Raw genomic sequence first — 23926 nt, 5'->3', positions numbered from 1 at the left:
CCAACAAATCAAATTTAGGAGTTTGCGGTAATTCAAGTGTAATTTTAGTCCAAAAGCTAGAAGCAACATAAGGAGCCAACAGCAGAATTTAGAGAACTTTCACTGCACAAAACCCCACAAGTCCTTACATAATCTAATGTCCCAGAACAGAGACGTAACATTTAAAGCTGCTGTTATGTCGATGAGTCTGACACAATGTTTCTGAGATGACAGTGATACAAATCTATTGTAAAATGTTAATTCATTTATTTCAGGTATTTTAAAACAAAACCACAAGAGATCAGTTACAGATTATAATTTCAAAAACATGTCATGACAGCTAACTCGAGTTACAGCAAATAAAAACTCACATAATGATTAAAAAATTATTTGATGTGATTTGTGAATAAAATTCTGTATTCTTGTGATATGTGAAATAAAATGTCTCATTCTTGACTGATGGAAATTAATGTAACAATAATATTCACTAATATTTCACTTCAAGATATTATGTTAGATCAAAAACTTCCTACACTACCTAAACTGCCTTCACTACCTCTGTGATTGTGTGATTCTGTCATTAACTGCTGCAGTAACTGGAATCCTCCAGTGTAAAGTGGCTCGTCTTTCCTTCTGTAGTCCAGTGCTTCAGGACGAGTTAGAAGTTCTCATAGTGATGTATAAAATGGGCCTGATCCCTCTTGTTCATCTGCTGGCACGCTTTCTCCACATTCTTGGTTAGTCCGGGAGGACCGCAGCTGAATACACCCATTTTACCCACCTGCAAAAAATGAATACGAATAGAAAAAGTAGGCTGATGTATCAGGTGATATTTCAATAAATGTGAGATAAATGAAGAGGAATGAAGGACTGACCTCAGGGTGAACTTCCTGCAGTGAGCTGAAAAAGGATACCAGGGGCGGCCGGCCGAAGTGGGTGACGGACCGCAGGCCGGTGAAGAGACTGCGGTTCCACACCTTCTGAAAGTGGCGCTCACACACATACTGTGCACACATTACAAAGACAAGGGGAGGGATCATAGTTATTTCATATTAGAGGAACTGTGTGGCAAAAGCCTTTCTTCCCAAAAGTTAAGTGAGAGGATCACTGATGGTCACATATCTGAATGCTAAATATGAAGCTGCTGGCAGCAGCTGGTTAGTTTAGCACATAGGAGCCAAAACTGAAAATAGCTACTCTGGTTCAGTTTAAAGGAAAAATAGTCGTTACTGTGTGTCACAGGCTGCAGCTTAAAAAACTTTTCTTTCTTTGTCCTCTTTTCTGGTACAGTGGTCAGGGGTAAAGTGTAGTGCAGCAAGGACGAACTCGCACGCAGACAACTAATTAGTGTTACTGCCTATTGGTTGTATGCCTCTATAAAGCAGTAAGGCTGCACTAACAGTTTACATTATGACGTCACATACATCAAATTAGACAATTCTGTGAAATTTCATAATTACCATATGATTTCATGAATTATGGCCCAAATATTATTTGGAAGGTCACAGTGACCTTGACATTTGATCTTCAACCAACAAAGTGCATCAGTTTATTCGCGTAGCCAAGAGGACATTCGAGCCAAATTTGAGGAAACTTCCTCCAGGTGGTCTTGAGATATCACGTTCATGAGAACAAGACAGGTGCAAGGTCATATTGACCTCTGACCTTTGACCACCAAAATCTAATCAGTTCATTGTTGAGTCTGAGCGGACGTTTGTGCCAAACTTGAAGAAATACCTTGACTCACGAGAATGAGATAGAGGGACGGACAGCACAAAAATGTAATGCTTCTGGCCACAGCTACAGCAACAGCTGCTGGCTGTAGCTTCATATTTACTGTACAGATAAGAGAGCGATATCAATCTGGGTCACCACTTTGTTCCAAAGGTCCTCTGCTCTCACAGTCTCCAGTGTAAGAGGTTTATAAAGGATATCTACGCAGTTCAAATTGCAAAATAACAAAAGGACAGGGACGTTTCAAATGCAGTTTGAATGGAAACTAGAATTACTGCCCTGTGGTTGTATGTCTCAGTAAACCACCCCAGTTGTACTTACTGTTATCCCTTCAGTAATCACTTCTGTTATCACTTCATCCTTATACCCCTGTAGACCGGGGTATAAGGATGAAGTGGCCAAAAAAGTTATGGCCAAAAAAAAAGTTTTGTTAGGTCACAGTGACACTGACCTTAGATCACTAAATTCATTTCGTTCTTCAGTCCATGAGAATGTTTGTGCCAAATTTGAAAATATTCCCTCAAGGTGTTCTTGAGATATCGTGGTCAGGAGAATAAGACAGATGCAAGGTTACGGCGACCCTTTTCCATCCAGATCTAATCAGTTTATAGTTGAGTCCAAGTGAACATTTGTGCCAAATTGTTTTTGAGATATCGGGTGCACAAGAATAAGATAGAAGAGGTCACAGTGACCTTGACCTTTGATTTATGACCACAAAAGTCTAATTAGTTTATCATTATGTCCAATAGCATTTGTGCCAAATTTGAAGAAATTCTTTCAAGGCGTTCTTAAAATATTACACATGCAACAACATAATGCCTCTGGCCTTAGCTATGGCTAACGTGGAGGCATAACAATCCATTGAGCCACTGTGTCTAAAACCATGACAGCTGTCACAGGCATAGGTTTTAGGGGTGTAACATCAGAAGGCTATAAGCTGAAGGAGGGTGATTTCAACATATTGACCCATTTGACCTAATGAAAAAGCATTGCTGAGAACATAAAACCCTTTGAAGGTCTTTCTACTGTGTCATATTGAGAGGTTAATAATCTTGGGAACATAAGACCCCGAGAACAAAGATACAGCCCCGGTTCAGTCTTCTCATCTAATTCAAAGCAAATGGGGAAATTAGCATATTTCAAAAAGTTTTAACACTAGGTGAGTTTGAAGTGCATAGATTTGCACAAAACGTAAGTGATATTTTTGAAATTTCAATAAAACACAACTGCAAGATGACAGCGTTTCCACTGAGTAATGTTACCCTACTTCTCCCGTGACTTTCCTCTCACGATAACATTTCAAGAATTATGGTGACGGATGTTCAAAACAGTATCAGGTTTATTTCTATTGCAGCCACGACACTAGCTGTCATTATTTTTTAACTGAAGGCGATGTAGGCATGTTATGCAAGCAATTATGGAGAAAAACTAAACGTAAAAACTTTTTTGCAATGAATAGGAGTTTTTTCAAAAGTGATATATTTCCATTAGGCCTATTTTATATGCGCATTTTCAATTTGCACAATTTGAGGGTTAATGGAAACCCACCTACTGTCATAATATACAAGGCATGTATTAAGCGGGGAACATTAAAATGACTGTTTTAATATTCCCCGCAGCATTTTAGCAGGATTTCAGTCAACTTTCTATGTCTACACTTGGACTTGGCAGCTGTGGATCTCACCAGCATGGTGGTGCGGAGGTCGAACTTTTCGGCCACCTGAGTGATGTAAGTGTGAACTGAGACCAGCTCCTGAGTGTCCATCTCCTCCACCTCCCTGATGATATCTGACACCCACTCAAACTGACGCTGTGTGCGTGTCACCCAGATGAAGTACACCTTCAAAAAATTAGCAAAGAGAGAAAGATTGTTTACAGAGTAAGCTTGTTGCACAATTACATAACACTTCAGGGAAATAAGACAAGACAAGTGTACTTGTTTAATTGTAAGCAGCACCTTTTTACACTGAATCTTGGACTTCATGGAGGACTTGAATACCAGGTCTTTTAGGATGGAGGTAAATGGGGTGACTCCAATTCCTCCTCCCACCAAAACAGACACCTCATAGTCAATCCACTCCTGATGGCCCTCACCAAACGGGCCATCCAAGTACAGCTTAGGATGAAATAAAACATGAATATTTGTGTCATGAAAAGACAAAGAGGCACATGAAACTATTTACACACACACACACATACACACACACACACACAATATTATGCTTGAACCTACCTTTGGATAGGCTCCGAGATCCAGAAGGCTTTCTTCGGTGTAGAGCTCTCGGAGCTGGCTGGTCCAGGGCCCCACGGCTCGGATGTGCAGGCTCAGGGTCTCTTCGTGCGGGGCTGACGTTAGCGTGAATGGGTGGTACTCATCTGTGCCCAGCATCAGGCATGCAATGCGAACCCACTGGCCTGAACGGTACACAAAGCCCTGTGGCCGCTTGAACTCCAGATGTGTCACACCTGCAGGGAGAACAGCCAAAAGAAGTGTGAGCTCAAATGCACGTAGAGGTTACGTGATTTCAGTGCAGACAATGGAAAAGTGCAATTTAGTTAGTGAAGACTAAAGGAGAGGCACAACAGGTGAATAGGGGAAAACTTTTAACTAATATATCACCATATACAATTATTTTTGCCTTAAATTTTAAACATGTAATAAGCCCAGTTCAAAAATTTATGTTTCATTTTGTTGACATATGGAGTCAAAGGTTTTCACAGAGGGGATTTTAGATAGCTCCTTTTATCACTCCAATCAGAAAATACTGTCATAAACCATAAATATCCCCTTTTGTCATGATTTAGGAACAAATCATGTATAAATCAGGCTGTTAGAACACTGTTAATGTGTTGTTAACTTTTTTATTGAATTAAGTTTCATTTACTACTAGTTTGTTTCTCAAACAGTTTTAATATGTCCCATGCTCTTGAATGCACTATAGTTGTTCTGATGTTATGGAATGCACCACACCTGTGTGTGATATGCATTGCCCTAAAGTTAAGTTTCATTCCTAATACAACAGTGGATAGGTGGTATTTTTCCTTTGCCCTTACCATCATTCACTTGTACCCTGCTGGTTTATTGCTGTGTGTAAATGCCAGAAGGTGAGTCTAATAACATTATACTGTAGAAGGTGGGTGCAAAAATTGTGTTAATGTGTATTTGTTGTGCATTTAAGCTAATGTTATCTTACGTTGGTGCGTGGTCAAAGCTAATAAGCCAATTCATGCTGTCTGAAAGCCTCCTGAGAGGTGATTTGTTTAAGTTATAATCCAAATGACATTCGAGTAATGAGTTCAGTCCTTTGTTACGTTAGTTATCCTATTATGTTGCAGATGTGGTGTTTGCTATACTGATTGTTATTTGTATTGCTATTACAGACCACAGCCTAAAAAATCAACTCTAAAAAGGACATCTGTATCCGTGTTCTTTAATGGGAAAACCCTATCCTACTACGCCTTGCCACTCTAAACCAGCTAAATTCCCAGAGACGCCCTCTCTTCTTTTTATGGTCAACCATGGTTTGGAACCATGTGGTTGCAACTCTCCCTTCTGTGGGACAAACCAACACCACACAACGGGCTCCCTCATCCCGACATTCACACAGTGGAAAAACATGCTCATCTCGGAGGAGCTCCAACCCAAGGTCCATACGGTCATCTGGCTCATCCATGAGCAGGTTCCCCTCTAATGTTTTCTCTGAGCTGGAAACAGCTCAGCTCAAAGAGCGAGTGAAGGAGCTGGAGCTTGAGGAGTCACAGCAACAAATGGAGGAGAACCAACAAGTAGAATATGAATTTCAGCGACTTCAAACTCAAGCCAAAGAGGCCCAACAGTTACAAGAGGAAGGCATTAGAACAGAAGAGTTACTAACCAGACAGCTGGAGAATCAATGACAGCTAAAGAAGAGAGTGAATGAGCTGAAGATAGCTAAGATGGTTCTATCCTTAAAGAGAAAACACAGGAACTTGATGGTGCCAGATTTTCACCATGTCCATCAGATCATGGTGAGGCAAGCGAATGCAGCAAGTCCAGCTCCGCTTCCAGTGACTGCAGCTCCATCTTCCGTGCTCCACGCAGCCCCGCTCCAGTACTCTGCGCGGCGCCACCCCCAGTGACTGTAGCTCACCTCCAGCCCCACATGTAGCTCTGCCTTCTGTGCAAAATCCATCTCTTCCTCCACTGCTAAATTCTGTTGTTCATCCTGCAACCCTGTCTTCTAGTTCAGCGCCTGTGAACTACTAACCAGTCCCTGCCTCATATTCAGATCATCCATTTCAGCATCATCCAGTTCAGCCTTCACCTACTCTGTCCAGGAAGCATTGTGCTTTACTCCAGCTTTGCCTCAATCAGGTCCACATCAACCACAGGCAGCTGATGCATTCCCACTCATTGCCTCGTCCTAAGGCATTCCCAAACCTATGATTCCCTTCTTCTAAAGTGGTAAAGACAGTGCTCCTTGGACAACTGAAGTTACAGAATGCACTCCACTAGCCACGATCCAAGGCTGTACACAATTGCCATGCAGGCTCTGCAGGACAAGTACTGTCAACCCCATCAGCTCGTTCAAAGTGAACTGGGTGCCATCCTGAACACTGCAGTCCACAAGTTTGGTTGTGAAAGTTTTACTTCATAATCAAGACAGAGTACTAGAGACTTATGCAGTACTAGACGGTGGCTCGGTGCGAAGCATAACCTTGCCACATGCTGTGCAACGCCTGAACCTCTCTGCACAGCCTGAAATACTTACCCTTTGAACTGTTCACCAAGATGTAGTGCAGCTTCACAGTGCTTCAGTCACCATTTTTGTCTTGCCTGCCCAATCCTGAAGAGGATCAAGTATCGCATAGGCAAAGTATCACATACGTCAGGCATTCACCGCTGACCACCTGGGACAGTCAGAACATTCCTATCCTGTGAGAACTCTCCAACGGAGATATAAGCACCTCCGCAACCTACCTTTGCCTCTTGTAGACTACGCTCAACCCCTGCCACTCATCGGATCTGGCATGCCTCATCTTCTGACACCTGTAGAGCCGGTGCAGCTGGGTCCACAAGGGGGCCCTGTTGCAGTCCACACCAAACTCAGTTCGTCCCACCAGTATTGACCAAGTTCATGCATTCGAGCAGCAGTGCCTGTTCACAGCGACAGTCTCAATTACCTGTGAACTCTTCAAGAACGTTGAGCGTCTTTGACAGACTGATACACTGCCTTACACAAGCAAGAGGCAGGTGACCTAATCGAATCAAGATCAGCAAGCCTTAAACCTGCCCCAGACATGGTCACAGTTGACAGGGTCCAAAGATATGACCCATTGCTGCTTCGCCGAGCCAACTCCACCACTCTTCAAGCTCCTATGGAAGCAGTGTTGCCAAGTCTTTGTAGCACTGAGAGGAGACTCGCCAAAGACCCACAACACGCCGAGGCATATTGCCAGGAGATCCAGAAATTAGAGAAGATGGGCTACGTAGCAGTGGTGCCACCCGAGGTAGCTACATCAACCCCAGAATCCTGGGTTATACCTCACCATATGGTGCGGCACAACAACAAGGACAGGATTGTCACTGCTCCTTCCAGTACGAAGGGAAGTCCCTCAACGACCTTCTCCTCCCTGGACCTGCCCAGGTGCGTCGTTGCTAGGAGTCCTCATTCGATTTCAGCAGTACCCAGTCGCAGTGAGTGGTCCATCAAAAGTATGTTCCACCAGATACACCTTCTGCCAGTTGACAAACCAATTCTGCAAGGACTGAAGCGCAAAAGATCTACGAATGGCAAGTCCTGCCATTTGGCACTACGTGTAGCCCTTGCTGCACCATCTATGCCCTGCAGCGACATGTCCAGGACACAAGTGAGTCCAACAGTAATCTCGATGATTGTGTTGAGCAGTCATTCTATGTGAATAACTGCCTTCACAGCACCCATTCAAAGGAGGAAGCAGAGGACCTTGTCGAAGGTCTGCGACAGCTGCTCCATACTGGAGGCTATGAGTTACGCCAGTGGGCCAGCAACGTTCCAGCTGCCATTGAAGTTCTTCCAACGGACGCCAGATCCGAGAGCAGTGAGCTATGGCTTTCTCAGTCAAGTATGGACCTTCAGGAGCCAACTCTTCGGTTAGGTTGGGACTGCCTCCACGACTCCCTGAAGTACAAACACAGACCAGTGGAGCGAACTGAACCCACGTTGCAGAATGTCTATAAAGTACTCGCATGTCAATATGATCCACTAGGCTATATTTTACCATTTACCACAAGAGCCAAGATTCTTGTCCAAGATCTCTGGAAGGAGCAAATCCGCTGGGATGACCCAATCCAGCCACAGAGCCTGTGAGTCAGATGGTTCGCCTGGGAACAGGAGATTCCCAACCGGATCTAGATGGAAATCCCCAGATGTTATGCACCAGGGCCGCAGACTCACCAATCTCAAGTAGAGATCTTCACATCGTCTGCGATGCTTCTGAGAGAGCGTACGGGTCTGTTACTTACTTACAGACAGAAGTCCATATCTACTTTGTCCTGGCCAGATCCCCTGTGGTGCCTAAGAAGCAACTCTCCATGCCTCGGTTGGAGCTGAGTGCCGCTCTCACCGGTCCACCTTCAGGCTGAGCTCACCTTACCCATCAGAAAGGTCATCCTCTGGTCGGACTCTACTACCGTTCTTCACCGGATCAGGTCAGAATCTTGCCACTACAATGTTTTCGTTGGTACACGTGTGGCCGAGATCCAGAGCTTTACCAATTTACCAACAGCTGGAGGTATGTGGAGAGCGTAAACAACCGCGCTGATGATATCACATGGGGCAAGACCTTGAAGGAGCTGTCCTGACCTCACCTTTGGCACCAAGGCCCTGACTTCCTGCGACCAGCCCATCAGTTTATCCAGAGTCAGAGGATAGTAAACTGAGGAAACCTCCTTTTGTGGACAGGTGACTGTCGACTTTTGTCCTCAACTCCCTGATGTCAGCATGTTCTCCACATGGAAGGACCTCATGCAGGCTACAGCACGGTCCCTACACGGGGCAGCCGATCCAAACCCTCACTCGCCCAGCAAAGCAGGGGGAGGTTAGAGCAGAGCAGCTAGAGCCAGACACCATCCACCAGGTCTTGCTAGATCCAAAGCATCCTCTGACCAACCTTATCATCCAGGACTTTGATGAGACCCTCCTGCATCCTGGACTCGAAAGAGTCCTGGCAGAGTTGTGTTGTCAGTTTTGGATCCTGCAGGGGAGGGAAGCAGTCAACACCACTCTCCTACTACGCCTTGCCACTCTAAACTAGATAAATTCCTGGAGACCCCCTCTCTTCTTTTTACAGGCAATGAATAATACATAACTTCTCAGTAAAAACATTCAGAATATAGATAGGAAGAGAACTAGAAAGTTTGAAATGGATATTTCTGGCTCAAAGTTTGAGAAAAAAAACTCTTTTAGAAAAATTGGCCTGTCATGATGGATGAAAAAAACATTTTAATTAACAGATCCTCATGAAACACCCCCCATTTAAGTACTTATTTTTTTTTGTATTTCAAGTTTTCTGAAATTGTATGTTTATATATGCAAATAAGGCATTACCTAATTTAATATGCTCTTTTTGCATACATTTCCAAACCATAAATCTGAACTAAAATAAACCCAAATATGACTTTTGTAGGGATTAGCCAGTGCACCATTATCTTTATCTGTATTTGTATTTGGGGTGAGCAGGGTATAAACCAGAAGTTGGTGGGACTCAAACCAGGAATGGATGGGATCTAACCAGGAATTGTAACTTCTTAGGTTGACATGGGTTGATCAGAAGTTGCTTTATTTATCATTTACGAGAAAAGCACAGCCTCAGGATTGAGCTTCAGATCATTTCATCAGTGAGTGAGTGAGAGATTGAATACAGCTGCCTAAATGAGGATTTTCCTTCATTACATGTACAGATAATGACACATTTTAGTCAGATGATAATTGTATTTGTGCCGGATACTCGTGTCATCTGAGTATTCAACTCAACCCTAGTATTTTATGTCCAAAATCCTACAAGAGACCCATGCATGAAAAACAGTATTCACTTGTAGTGTCTCTCCTAAAATCAAGTGAAGAGAGAGAATGATGAAACATTTTAAAGATTTTCCAGAAGAAGTTAAGTGTCACCTGAAGGCAGCAGCTCAGCTTTGACCACGGGGATCTCCACCTTCTTCCTGCTCAAGCTTATCAGTTTGTCAAGCAGGAAGAGCAGCGCAGGTGGAATCAAGTAGATGTAGAAACGGGGCTCTTGGAGCAGGGCGAAACTGCCATGAATAACTGTCTGTTGACAAATTCAGCATCACAGTATTTGTGAAAACACCTCTTGTCTTAAAAGTCACCTGATAGCAGAGTTAATTTGGGTAGTTTTAAAGTCAGAAAAGTACTTACTAGAGTGTACACGACAACATAGAGGTAATGTGTGATCCAAAATGCGCGAAAGCTGATGCGGCGGAAATAGTGTGAGGCAAAAACATACATGAATGCAAAAGTAAAGAGAAGCAAGATGCCAGTCATTCCTGGGAAAAGAACAAACAGAACAAAAAACAAAGTTATAGCAAAACATAAAAAAATGTCACCGTACCACTCACAGTCTAAAGTCAGTTTCCTGTGATACCTGGAACAGTTTGAAAGAACCACCACGACCACTTCTGAGGAAGTTCAGACCTAAAATGAAAACCCTGTAAATCAGAGAACATAACTCCCCACAAATTATGTTGTAAATTCAAGCAGATCTTTCAAACATTACCCGTTGTTGGCTAAGACTTTGGGGAACAGACAGGACAGTATGCTGAGGTCGCTGATGGAGAAGATGTATATGTTGACCACGTGGCCCAGACTATGAACAACTACAGTCAAAAGAGAAACATGAGTGAGCTCATACAATAAATGTAAAGACGTCAAAACCTTCCATCATCACTCTCTGCTGTCATCGCCCCCAATCTACCAACTTGAGAGAAGGATGGCGGTCATGGCCATGAAGCGATGGAAATCAATGGCAGCGTCGAAGGGGATGTATCGGTTGAGAAAAGTCTCTCTGCACAGTGTGATGAGGTTGCGACACACAGTGAGGAGCATGTAGGGAAACAGGAAGGAGATGGCGGCGGCGGAGCCACGGGAGACGACGATGCCAACCACTGAAGTCTCGGGAATGCCTGTGGAATCAGACTGCAAGCCGTAGTCTGAAAACAATGTTTTTAATCAATTTAGAAAAGTCTCATTATGACCAGAAAGGTATGACGATGAGGGTACACAAGAACTATTAAGTAAATACTTATACTGTTCTGCACACAAAATGCGCCTTTTGAAATCAGGCTTTAAAAAAATATACATGAATTTGATTTTTTAAAATTTTCAAGTTAATTATTTTTAACAAACATCAGTCCTAATCATAAATATCAATTATTCATACATTTTCAGAATTTTAACCCTTTAAATGCCAGATTCTTGTCATGTTACCGCTATGTTTTTAGATGAAAAAAAAAACAAAAAAATTAATTACTTTCAGTATACAACATGCATCATTAACACAGCAAAGAAGCTAAACAAGGAAAACAACGGTTTCTACTCACAGTAACATCTTTCAAGTGACACGCCGGCTGCAATGCCGTACACGACCAAGAAGCATATAATATGACGGCGATAATTCTCAATGAAACGTTTGAAGTGCTGGATCTTCTGCTGGATGGGGTTTCTTATGTACTGCTCACGCTTTGGCTTCACATAGACATTTGGAGTGTTGACACTTAATCTGAAAATGTTCAAACAGATCAGTGTCACTAATTCAGGATCTGACGAAACATCCCCATCTTTTCCTGATTTATGATGTCAACTAATGGCCATAAATGTGTTTTTACAGAACATTACGATGCCACAGTGAAGTTGACTTCTGACCTCTTGGATATAAAATGTCAGCACTTCATCATGCTATTATATTAGACATTTGTATAAAATTCTGTCATAGTGAATGAATTCTTGAGTTATGGCTAAAAACATGTTTTGTGAGGTCACCTTTGACCTTCAACCAACAAATTCTAATCAACTCATTCTTGAGTCTAAGTAAACATTGGTGTATGTTTGAGGAAACTCCATCAAGGCCTTCTTGAGATATTACATTCACGAGAATCAAATGGACGAAAGGTCACAGTAACCTTGACCTTTGACCACCAAATTCTATTCTTAAATTCAACCTTCAGCCAAATTTTAGGAAACTCCCTCAGAAACATGTTGTGACATTATGGTCATGACAATGAGACAGACGCAAGGTCACACAAACCTTGACTTTTCGCAAAACCAAAATGTAATCACTTCATTGTTGAGTCCAAGTAAACACTTGTGCCAAATTTGAAAAAAGGACCTCAATTGGTTACTGAGGAAATCACGTTCACAAGAATGAGAAAGACAAGGTCACAGTCACCTTGACCCTTGACCATTAAAATTTAATCAGTTTATCCTTAAGTGTGACTTAATATTTTGTGTCTATTGTGGAGATATTCCCTCAAGGTGCTCTTGAGACATCACATGCGTAAGAATGGAATGGACGGACAGACGGACATACACAGAGACATTTGTGCGGACGGATGTACGAACCACTCAAAACATAATGCCTCTGGCCACAGCTATAACCGGTGAAGAGCCATACAAACTCATGCAAAAGGTATGCAAAGACATATTTTTTAAAACTATACAAAATCTAAAACTGAATTGTACGTTTTTATCTCTTTTGGTTGATTGTCAGTCATCCTATCCTTTTTAGTATGCTTCCCTCAGAAAGACATTTACTGGAGCAGAAAAATCAGAAACAAGGAACAAACTTTTTTCGTCTACGTATCTCCGATCCATCTGTCTTGCTGTTGCTGTAAACAAAAAATGAACAAGACTGTAAGCTGGGACACAATAGTCACAAGGGATACAGAAATGAATTGAGTAAGTGACAAAGCTACATTGGATCATTGTTTTTTATCCACAGTGACGTCAAGCAACAGTTTGTGATCTGGATGATTGATTACAGCCTGTGTGTCCTGTTCTCTGACCTGTTTCCTGGACTGATGAAGGACACTCTCTGGTCTCGACTCAGCCGCTTCTTCCCTTGTTTCTCCATCCCTGCTCACACAGCAGAGGCATTTATTTCACCAGACAAGGTCAGAGAAATGAGCATTAAAAAGAAGACAAAACTTTTTGCCAACCTTTGACATTGAGTTGGGCAAACTGCAGCTCCTTCTCATGGTCCCGCAGGAGGAAATGGAAGTCCTCCCACGTGATCTTCTCCTTGTCATCAAAGCCTGCAGCCTGCATCATGGCCTTGATGCCGTCCTCTGCCTGGCTCTTTGACAGAGCACCGTTGGAGATTTCAATGAAAGACCTGAAGCAACATCAAAAGGGTAAAGATGAAGCATCTGACAGAGAAAAATGACTTGGTGCAGTCATGGAGAAAAAAAAGGAAAAGTCGATAAAACCTAAGCATCCGGGCAAATTCTTCTTTTGATAAGAAACCAGTTCCACCAATGTCATTCATGGAAAACATCAGTTTGGATTTTTCCTCAGGAGACCCTGGTTAAAGACAAACACCATCAATGACATAGTGTAGGCTTAGACTAATACATTAGATTACATGCCCTTCATGTAGTCCATTGCCAGAAAACATCAGTCTATAAAACCTACAAAAAACTTTTCTTTACTTGATTTATTTATTTAATTGATTTCTGTAACTTTATTTTTATTTGCAGCTAGACAGTTGCAGTAGATCACGCCTAAAGATTATTATTAGTTTCAGAGAAAAGTTCATGTGACGGTTTAAATGCTGTTACAGGGGCTCTCCCATCTTCTCCTAAATTCTGGAAACATGATTTTTTATGATTTTTTAATATAAAAAAAGTTGCTTGCACTTATATACTGATGAGGTGCTTTTTTATTTATACGATGGTGCATAGTGTATCCATCAAATACTGTATATTTGATATTATATCTTTATTTTTGATCAATTTGGTTATTTATCCAGATTTAAAATAAACTGGCAAAATTCTGCTCTGTTTCCGCTGAACCAGGCAATGACAGGTATAACCCCACTTGTCATATCTGACAGTAGAAGTTTTTGTTTTGTTACTCTAAATTAGCACTGAAAAGAAAATTTCAAAATGAGATTTACATGTAACGGCAGAGATTAGATGCCAGCACAGCTACGCAGCAACATGCATTTTACCTTTCATAAAGATAACCATCACATCAAGAAACTCCTGGAAGGACAGGTAACCGTTTCCATCTTTATCAGCTAATGTGAACATGGAGTCCACAAACAAGGAGTCGGGCTTGAGGCCCAGCGCATCAGCAAACTCAGACGCGGTCAGCTCGCACTGCAGAACCTCTCTGGCTTTCTTGCGGGAAACGCCACTCATGTCCCCGGCATCACACTTCTCTATTTCCAAGACCTGTGCATCAGAGGGACACATCATTACATGTCATCATAGTGTCATTAGTAATATCTCCAACGTTAACTGAGGTTACTGTGTGTCCATCATGGATGAGGTCACCATCGAGACTGACAATTAGTTCGTTTGGCCGGAGGTTGGCCCTAATTTGACCTCAAACAAGGATTGACGACATTTTGTGGCCGATCTCAAAGCTGCTGCCGCTGTAACAGAGCGCAGGATGAGTTAAACATCCACAGACTGACGGTACCTTAGAGAAAGCATGTCGGATGAAAGTTTCCACAATCTGAGCCCTCTGCTCTTTGGTTAAAGCCTCCTTCAGCAGTTCCCTCTCTCTCATCTCCGTCACTCTAATCTCCTGACCCATGTCTGTCACCTGTGGGCGCAGATGATTGACAAATGCTGCACGTTTGCTCTCGTCATCAAAAAACAGCACCTGGATTTGCAGGCAGGAGAAGGAAAACAGGACTGGAGTGAGATAAAAGTGATTCAGATCGGGTGCAGAATCATGCTTGCATCAACAGATGAGGTGAAAAATAAAAGTCACTGTAAAAGTCAGATGTGCTTAGAAACTGCTAAAGTTTTTAAAGCCACTTTTGAACTTCAACTTCAATCAAAGTGCAGCTTCTCACCAGGTCGTACTCTTTCAATACTTTAAGCAGCAGAGCTTTACGGTGCCGGTCGTTAGAGAGAAGGACATCTATGTGGTTCTGGTTGCCCAGATTGAGGCAGCGGTGAGCAGACCCACATCTGTCAAAGACCTGCAGCCTCCTCTTCTCATCGACCTCCACGCTGACAGGGTGCAGAGGTTTTTTATGACCCTGCCATTCGTAGGCTGAAGAATAAAAGCAGAATGAAATGAGATGCAAGACAGGATTCTGGATGATGATGAGGACAGGTACAAAATAATAGGAATTAACAGTGTGGTTTCACTGTCACCTGTTCAGATTGTCAAAAGTTTATAAATTAGGTTTTGTTGCAGACAGACTACAAATCATGAAAGGTCATTAACACATAAAGGAATACTTCATTCACAAAATGACCATTTGTGTGTTAATAAATAAACATGTCACCTTGAATTTGTGAGGAAAACTTTGCTTTTCTTGCATACCTCCACATTGAACGGCTTATTCTTCATAAATTGAAGGAAATGGGGACCCTGTTCGACAATAGCTAAACAATATCAAAAAATCTGTTTGCAAGCTCTGACATAACTGCTGCAGTATAATCAAATTCTCATTTATCCAGTCGTATGCGCAGTACTTCCTAAACACATGCATTTTAGCTAAAACCTTAATATTAAAAATGCATCAGTACAAGCAGCCTCATGCACAGCTGAGTAGAGTGCATAGGCAAACATAAGTGTTTGAGGTGGAGCACCTATAAACTCAGGGCACACTACTTGTGTTTTGTACTGTAACATTTTTAGCTAAAATCCATGTTTTTGGGAAGCACTGAACATATGATCAGCTTAATGAGAATTTGATTATACTGCATGAGTTATATGAAATTTTGTAATCAGATGTTTTGACATAGTTTTGCAGTTATTTTAATGTGATGGCTTCAATTTATGTTCATGTTTTTTGGATTTTCTTGTTGACTGTGGAGGCATATGAGGGATACATATTAAATTAAACACTTGGTGAGTGATATACAAATGGTTATTTTTCTGGGGAAGTATTGAATATGGTGAAGTATAGTATATTCTATATACAATTGCTTGTATACAATTGACGTTGAGTCAATTTAGTTTTTACATTGAATACTATGAGAGGTATCAGAAGGATTTTTTCAGATTTCATACCAGTGATTCCCACTGGTGGCTCCTCTGTTTTGTCACAAGCTTTTCTTCTTCTCTGGAACTTCCTGTAACGGTACTTGCGGAGATAAGCCACCATACAGGCCACCAGAAAACTAACTGTGAAGGAAAAATACAATCAAAACTGATGATGAGTCTCACAACAAAACTGCTGCTGAGTGAAATCGGGGTTAGAAAGAAAATGTATGTGCGAGTGTCATACTGACCAACAGGGAAGAGGAAAAGAACAATGATAAATATCCCAAAGCCAGCTTTGTACCCATCGAAGTAATTAAGTTTGGTGGCATTAGTGCAGGGTTGGAGCATTGATGCTTTCAGCTGTGTGGGCTGAGGACAAGGGTCACCTAAGACAATAGAGAGACCTTTTTTTCCCCGCGTTTTAAATATTATGTCACTGAATAAAAATAAATCTGCACTCGTTCATAAATCAAATTGAAGAAACACTTTTTATTACCGTCCTGCCAGAAGAACACATTCTTTTGTAAATCTATGGCCTCTGCACTTGTGACTGCAATAAGGACGTCATGAAAGGTGACATTGCGGATCCTCTTGATCTCCTCTCCTGTGAACAAACTGCAAAACACCCCAAAGATCACAATTGTGGTAAGATGATCAATCAGTCAAGCGTCAGATACCACAGCGGCTAGTTTTATGTTTGAGTTTTTCAGAGAGGAGTTTACCCATTTTGTTTGTTCTCAAACCAGAAGCGGTCTCCGTTTCTGATGCGTTCAAACTGGTCCAAGATTATGGCAGAGAAAACTTGACCTGGACCATTGAGGGACTCCAGCAGTCCTCCAGGGAAGAGCTCTAGTTTTGAGATGTCTCTGTTGTACAGTTCTGCAATATCATGGAGCAACTGTTGGACAGAAGAGCACACTTTAACTCACAGGATTACACAGGATTTCATGCAGTTCATGTCAGATCAGTTTTTGCTTTGGAGTCTCTAGGTTTTACCTGCGGGTTGGTGCTGTCAAGCTCAGGATTTATCTCTTCAAATGTTTTGACAGGTGGCATATCCAGAGCTTTTCTGATCTCATTGTAACTCCGCAGGCCAAAGTCTCTTCCTCTTTGGACGGTCATGGCCACCAAATCTGAGCGGGTGAACCTCAGTGGTCCATACATGAAGTCTGTCAGGGTGCAAATCAAATCAGAGCTCTGAATGTTGAAAACATATTAATGAATCATATACACCATGGCAAATTACAAGGCCCTGCATGTGAAATCTGTTTCTGATTCCTGATACATATAGTCATTAAGTATAGACACCTCTCAGGTCCTCCACAACAATATTGTCTTCTCTCTCCGCAATCTGGGAAGCCATGCCCATGATGAGGTCATCTACGTCTTGGCTCGTCTTCACATTCTCTCTCTGGAAGCGAAATGACAAGGCATTAATACATAATTCACCAATCAGGTGAAGTGAATAATTTATCATCTCTTCACGATGTTCTGTTGGGAAACCATGGGTGCTGGCATTGATTCTTTTTTTTTTTTTGCAATGGTGTAGAAAAAGAACTGAAAAAGTGTAAGACACCAAGCAGATTTTAAAAATGATTTAAACATGTATGATTACGAGGTTAGCAAATATAAAACTAAAAGTATGAACTGCAACAAGGGGTTAGACAGATAGTAGGACTATATACTTGTTTTCTGACTTAATTTTCTTTAATTGAATGCGTATAAATCTAAAGGGAGCTGAGGAAAAGGATAATAACAATTCTTATTATTAAAGTAGTAGTAGTAGTATTATCATTATTATTGTTAAAAGGCTAGGTGTAATAAGCTAGGGCTTCAGCCAACACCTTTTCACTCCTGTTTTGTGTGTGTGTGTGTGTGTGTGTGTGTGTTTGTTGTTTCTCTCTGTTTTAAATGCTATAAAAGGAATGACTTATTGTTTATTTATTGTACGCTTACCCGTTTATTTGAGTTTTATAAGTTGTAATAATGACATAAAATAAACTAAACGTCATGAAAACAGCACCCCCTGATGGCAGTGGCCTCCCCCAGCAGGACAATGCAAGATCCCGCACTGCTGACCTGGCCTCCAAAATCCCCAGATCCCAATTTATTTATTTAGGCAAACACTGACTGTATTACAGAAATAAATTCATTTGTAACTAAAACAGTGGCAAAGCACCTTTATAAATGGCCTCATTTGTGCTCAGAGACTCTGTTTGATTCTCCAGCCTCTGAAGCCGCAAAGATCCCGACTCAAATCCTGCCAGAGCCTCTCTGCTGTTCTCCCTCTGTACTTTTCCACTGTCTCCATAAATAAATAATAGTACTAAATGTGACTTCACTGCCTGCTCTCATTTTTGAAAAATTCAGTACTTATAAGACAGTAATTTACAAAGAACATAAGCAGTGTCAGTGGTGGAGAAAAGGTTTGTGGTGATTCAGTATTTAAATGAGCACACAAGTTAATTTACTGTAAAATTCTTCTTCCTGATCTTATAAAAATGCAGATGTGTGATTATGATGTACCTGACGCTTCCAAAAGCTGTTACAAAGACGCATCGCCGGTGATAAGCTGCCATCTGTGTTGACGATCTTGTGAAAATGGCAGGTTCTGTTTCTGTAGGGAAAAACGAGGGCAAATGCAGAGAGTCTAATTTCTATATAGTTATTTTAGATAGTGTCTGATACAGTAACACGCTGACAATATTCTTTTCAACTAAAAACCTTCCAAACACACAATAGTGAGCTTTGCTTTTTCACAATGAGCCAGGAAAAAGAAAGAATACCTCATGTAAACACCAGGTGGGGCCATAGTGATGCCAAATCGAATGGCAGCAGCCTGAAACTCAGGAGAAATCCCCGGATCAACAAACTTCTGGTAACCTGTGCACAGAATATCATACCAAACAACAAAAGAAGAACTAAATCACTTAGAGGCTGAATTCATACATGCCAACACATTTTAGCATGATCCAAACGTTCAACATGTGGCAACAAACGCAGTGTGAATATGAAAATGAGAAGTGACCATTGTCCCATTAACGTTCTTCAGCTGCAGGTGCCTATTCAGCAGGAGAAGGAGACTCTGGGTGATGCTTTGCTGACGGAGCACATATTTTGTCAAACACCACCAACGATAGCTCACCTCACCACGGCTTGTGGTCAGTGGTGCATTACCTGTTCCCCTCCACTTGTACGCACACGCACTCTGGCTGAGTCTTACCTGGATAACGAGGAAGCTTTTTGCCTTTAAGATATCCAGGCAGCCATTCGTAGAGAGCGATACTCTGCGTGGAAAAACAGGAGGGATTTGCAGTTATTGCAGCTTTTTCAGATTCCACGCTGCAATTCAGCATGATTGTATGTATGATGATAATATATGTCTTTGTTTATTGGTATGATTTCTCTTTTAAACTAGAATTGCCACTTCGCAGTATGACGACGCGCACCAGCCTAGTTGCAGTTACAGTGTATCCATGTCTGTGAAAACATGGATGCTTCACACACACCTGCAGAGAAAATCTATGAAGTTTGAAGGTGGATGCCCAAGATTAGTGTCACCAATTCAGTACCTGACCAAATGTTTCCCCCTCTGTGTCTAAAATATGACACTGAATAATGGCCAGCAAAGTGTTTTTGCAGAAAATTATGATGTCACAGTGAAGTTGACCATTGACCTTTTGGATATAAAATGTCATCACTTTATTATTTTATCCTTTCGAACATATGTGTGAAATTCTGTCATGATTAGCTTATGAAATCTTCAGTTATGACCAAAAAGATATTTTGACCTTCAACCACCACAGAAATTCCATAAAGGCATTCTTCAGATATCACAAGAATGAGACGGACATAAGGTCACAATAACTTTTACCTCTGACTATGAAATTCTATTCAATCCAAGTGGAAGAAATTTCCTCAAGGCCTTCAGGAGATATCATGTTCACGAGTATGGGACAGACAGATGGACACACGGGTGGATGGACGACCAGAAAACATAATGCTATCACTGGTGCAGAGGCATAAAAAATATATTTCACATAGTTGTAGCTTGCTATTATGGATTTGATATGATCATAGGTGTAGATTTTGGGGGGTAAGGGAGGACGCAGGGGGCACATCACCCTCAAGATTTAGAATTTTTGCATTTGTCTCCCATAGTTAAAAACATGGAAGTGGCAGAGGACTTTTATTTTCACAAGATTAACCTTCACTATGTTTCCACTAGGTAACACATCCATGTTTGGCCGTTTACACTCACACAATACATCCTTGATTGATACATTGTTTATGGAAAGTTTGTTGAAATATACTTACAATCTTTCAATGGGCTGTTCTGCAGTGGTACCATGTTGTCTGAGGCTAACATCCAGACAAACAAACTTACATTTTTCCATTTTAAACTGCATTTTAAACTTATAGGTTTCTTGAATATTTTCCACAAGTATTTTATCAAATTTTAATTCTAATAGTTTAAACAATAACTCTCTGTCTCATTTCTTACCATTATGGTACATTATTGCTTTAAAGTAATGTACCCAAAAATGCATTTGCAAAAAAAGTTTTTTGAAAATGTATTTAAATGATATTTAGTCTATTTTATGATACACACACACACAAACACACACACAAACTTTTCTTTTTTTACCAACTGGCATCATAATGCATTCTATAGAGGGTTAAAAACATTTACATCACAATATGATGCAAAAAATACACAACTTGGTGCCTAAAAATTTCCCAGAATGCAGGAAACCGAGTGTTTGATGTTAAAACTTTTCTCGTGGAGGGCCCTAAAATCCTAGCCTTCAATATGACTGAAAATGTAGTGTGGTTGTAGTTTGTTAACTTTTCAGCAGCAGAAGTGAAAATCATTAGCATGTGCATAATGGACACTTCTGCAGAGAACAGACTCGACTAATCAAACAAGTAAGAGATGATGCACGCACACTTAAAGTAAAACCATCAATTTCATCCCTAAAAACTCGACCACCTGGCGTTGATGCAACCTCGCTCTCTCCAGAGTGCAAATTAAATCAGCAGCCGAGCAGCGAGAGGATTACACAGAGACTTTTCCTTCTACCTGGAATGTGGCCACGACGGTCTTCCTGGCGTTTTGAAACAGCTTTTCGTCTGACCACTCTGGGTGTTCCTCATGCAGTTTGGAGGCGACATAATTGTGGTAGCGAAACCAGATAATCCCCTCTGCTGCTGTGAACATGTTCTCATTGGCCCAGGCATTTCCCAACTCTGGACACAGAAGATGGCACAAATGTTAGAGAATTCTGCTCTTCCATCACTTGAATTAACATCACTGAAGCTACAGCACAATAATCAGAGAAAAAGCTACATTTAACATGTTCTTTTTAAACAGAATGCCATTGACAACTTTTCAGCATACATTCCAATTTCATTCATTAATGAGGATCTCTGACCACTAATTGAATGATAATTTGGCTGTTTGTTTTGAAGGATGTGACAAAGGAGTGGTGACAGGATCTTTCGCCTCCTCCTTAAGATAATAACTACACACCTTTAACAACACAAGCAACAAAACACTGGCTTCGTGACACCTGCATGGCATCCTCCATGCTATAGAGAGGATTTACTGCGGTGCGTGTGACAAGCTATTTGCACAATAATTACACAGTCATAACATACGTCAGGCAGGGCCTCTTTTGACTAAGCCTCGCGGGCTGATCAGCGCAAACCTGGGGGAAAAAATATTTGCAAGAAATTCTTGCTGCTTGTTTTCAGCTGCCCACAGTATCGATTGGGCGGGTATTACCATGCAGAGTGTAAAAACAGTACAGATACCTGATTATTTAAAGGAGCAGTTCAGCCAAACATACATAATACAGATATATATATATATTCTGATTTATTTATTTATTCATTTTCTGATTTTGAGTGCATCCAGATAGTTTGAGAGTGATTTGGAGATATGTTATGTGCAATTTTTAAGGTTCAAGGGTCGAGGTATATTATTTATATCCCATGGGGACAATTTGGTTCACAGCCAGAAGTAATAAACAGACATCAACAGAACAAGCAAATACAACATAAATTCTCTTTGCCATGAATGGCTCAGATCAGTCAAGATTGCTCTGGTCTTCAAATATCTAACCTTAAACAGGTCGTGGAGGTCATTCAAAGGTGTACCATCAAGTTTGCTGCACACCTTTACAATACCAACCAATTTTAACTAGTTTGTGTGTAAATGAATGGGCTCATTTTACTGAAAATTACTGTTTTGAGGAGAAGGGAATTTCTCCTGGCTGCTGTGGATCATTGTGAACCTGGAAAGAGATTCTGCTGTTGAGCTTTTGGGCTTCAAAAGCCATAAATTAAATGTCACTGAGCTCCAGGGTTTTGAGTTCCAGCCAACACGCTTCCTCAATAAATCACACCTAACTACATGGTTGGATGTACTGCACTCCAGGTACGGTGGAAATTATGGTTGACTTTGCTTTTGAGTGAATAAATGACATAAAGTCTGTTTAGTGCATTTTTCTGCAACTAACAGCCCCCCTGTTGTATGTAAAAAATGCCCTTGGTAATACTAATCCCAATGTCTGGTACTAAATAAATGACCAGGTCAGATCTGAGGTATAAAATGTCTCACCATAAAGGCCACTGGTTCCGTGATCTCCTGTCGAGGGGTCAGCAGCACTCCACATGAGACTGCGTCCTGTTGCCTCATTGGGCATGTTCCACTCAGGGCCTGAAGTCAAGAGCCCTCCAGAGAAGCTTCTGAGGGAGTCAGACCAGGACGTGGAGGGGCCATAGATGGAGCTGCCATCAATCCATGCTGTCACCATGTTCACCTGTATATGTTGCATTTATTTCTAAAATGATTGCACTTCAGGAAGAAGGGACACGTCTGGTAAAATAATGTTAAGTGCGCTCCTTTAGCGCCAGTTCATAAGCTCCTGTTCACATTTACTGCCTCATTTTGGTGATGACATTACCAAACATGTTATTAACAAAGTGATACCTGTGTGCGAGGGTTACTTGGACTCTGGCCGGACTCTTTGTCCCACGGTCCTCTCTGGAAGGGCAGCAGGACGTTTCCGGTGGCAGTGGGGTCAAAGATAGGGTCACCTTTTGGGACTGGGATGTTCATGAACTCAGGTGGACACCCAGGATTTCTTAAGTCGAAAATTTCAAAAGTAACATGATAACCTGAGAAGTAAAAATGATTAAAAGCAATTAGTACAAAATATGTTTGATCATTTTTGGCTTACAAACACAAGACATCTTGGTATATTAAGGGATAGCATTAGCCAGTATCAGTTTTATAAATCTTAAGTAATGACCTTAAAATCTAACACCTGTGTTACACCTCCATTTTAGTGACATGGGTTGAAAACATTAGTGTGCCATATGGGTGTGTCCACATGACTAGAGTGCAGTTTAGGGTATCCCAATTTGCACACAATTTCTAAAGTTTTTTTATAGCGCACTTGAATGCAACATCATGCATGATCTATATTTACCAAAGAACAGAGAGAGCACGGTCTGGTTGCGTGTTGAGGGCAGACCGGAGGGGCCCCTTGTCAGCAGGCGGCTCAGCCTGCGGGGGTTTGGCAGCAGCGGCTCCTGGACAGGTTGGTAGACTCCGTCCCAGTAATGCGCAGGCACGAGGCGCACAAGGTGAGAACCTGCGCGAGCACAGACACAAGCAGGTGTTTTGGCAGGCTGACTACGGCTGCTGGCAGCTGTTGCGCACTTTGGCACCCGTGTAACTTACCGACAGCTCCGCGCCTCGGATATCCCAAACTGTTGTACCAGCCGTCAAAGCGAGGAACCTCCCAGGTTATTTCACAGCGGGAATCTGTTCAAGACATATCGAGAACAAACATTCATTTTGTAGGTTTCTGCCTATAGGAGTTGCAGAATCTGAAGTACAACTGTTGTCCACTCACGTTCACTGATTATGAGCACTAAGCCAACCGCTGCGCAGATACTCCAAACCCTTTTACGCAAATCCATTGATGCGAGAG

The 23926-nt window shown here is 41.6% G+C and overlaps 1 protein-coding gene across 1 annotated transcript; it reads right to left on the bottom strand.

The window, feature by feature from the left end:
* Positions 1-602: 602 nt before the first annotated feature.
* Positions 603-23926, bottom strand: duox (dual oxidase). Its single transcript, XM_042496718.1, has 33 exons — positions 23849-23926; positions 23674-23757; positions 23420-23584; positions 22918-23105; positions 22546-22747; positions 21004-21170; positions 19144-19207; positions 18707-18803; positions 18447-18537; positions 17229-17331; positions 16917-17089; positions 16643-16818; positions 16417-16535; positions 16169-16306; positions 15948-16061; positions 14776-14978; positions 14394-14579; positions 13918-14143; positions 13175-13268; positions 12905-13080; positions 12752-12821; positions 12533-12574; positions 11291-11469; positions 10670-10900; positions 10468-10567; positions 10336-10385; positions 10110-10237; positions 9849-10002; positions 3947-4179; positions 3671-3829; positions 3398-3553; positions 855-983; positions 603-760 (listed from the first exon to the last, which is right to left on the bottom strand). Exons 1-33 carry the CDS (start codon positions 23913-23915, stop codon positions 638-640), a joined length of 4587 nt encoding a protein of 1528 aa, XP_042352652.1. The 5' UTR covers positions 23916-23926; the 3' UTR covers positions 603-637.

The sequence above is a fragment of the Plectropomus leopardus genome, chromosome 11 (genome assembly GCF_008729295.1).
Source record: "Plectropomus leopardus isolate mb chromosome 11, YSFRI_Pleo_2.0, whole genome shotgun sequence".
Taxonomy (NCBI): Eukaryota; Metazoa; Chordata; class Actinopteri; order Perciformes; family Serranidae; genus Plectropomus; species Plectropomus leopardus.
The sequence above is the reverse complement of the archived record's forward strand: the minus strand, read 5'-3'. Positions and strand labels throughout refer to the sequence as shown.

Coding starts and splice junctions, on each gene's coding strand:
- duox (XM_042496718.1), bottom strand. CDS start 23,915: ATGGATTTGCGTAAAAGGGTTTGGAGTATCTGCGCAGCGGTTGGCTTA. Junction 18,538..18,706: donor CCACCTGGTGTTTACATGAG/GTATTCTTTCTT, acceptor TTTTCCCTACAG/AAACAGAACCTGCCATTTTC. Junction 13,269..13,917: donor GATGGTTATCTTTATGAAAG/GTAAAATGCATG, acceptor GTCTTTAACCAG/GGTCTCCTGAGGAAAAATCC.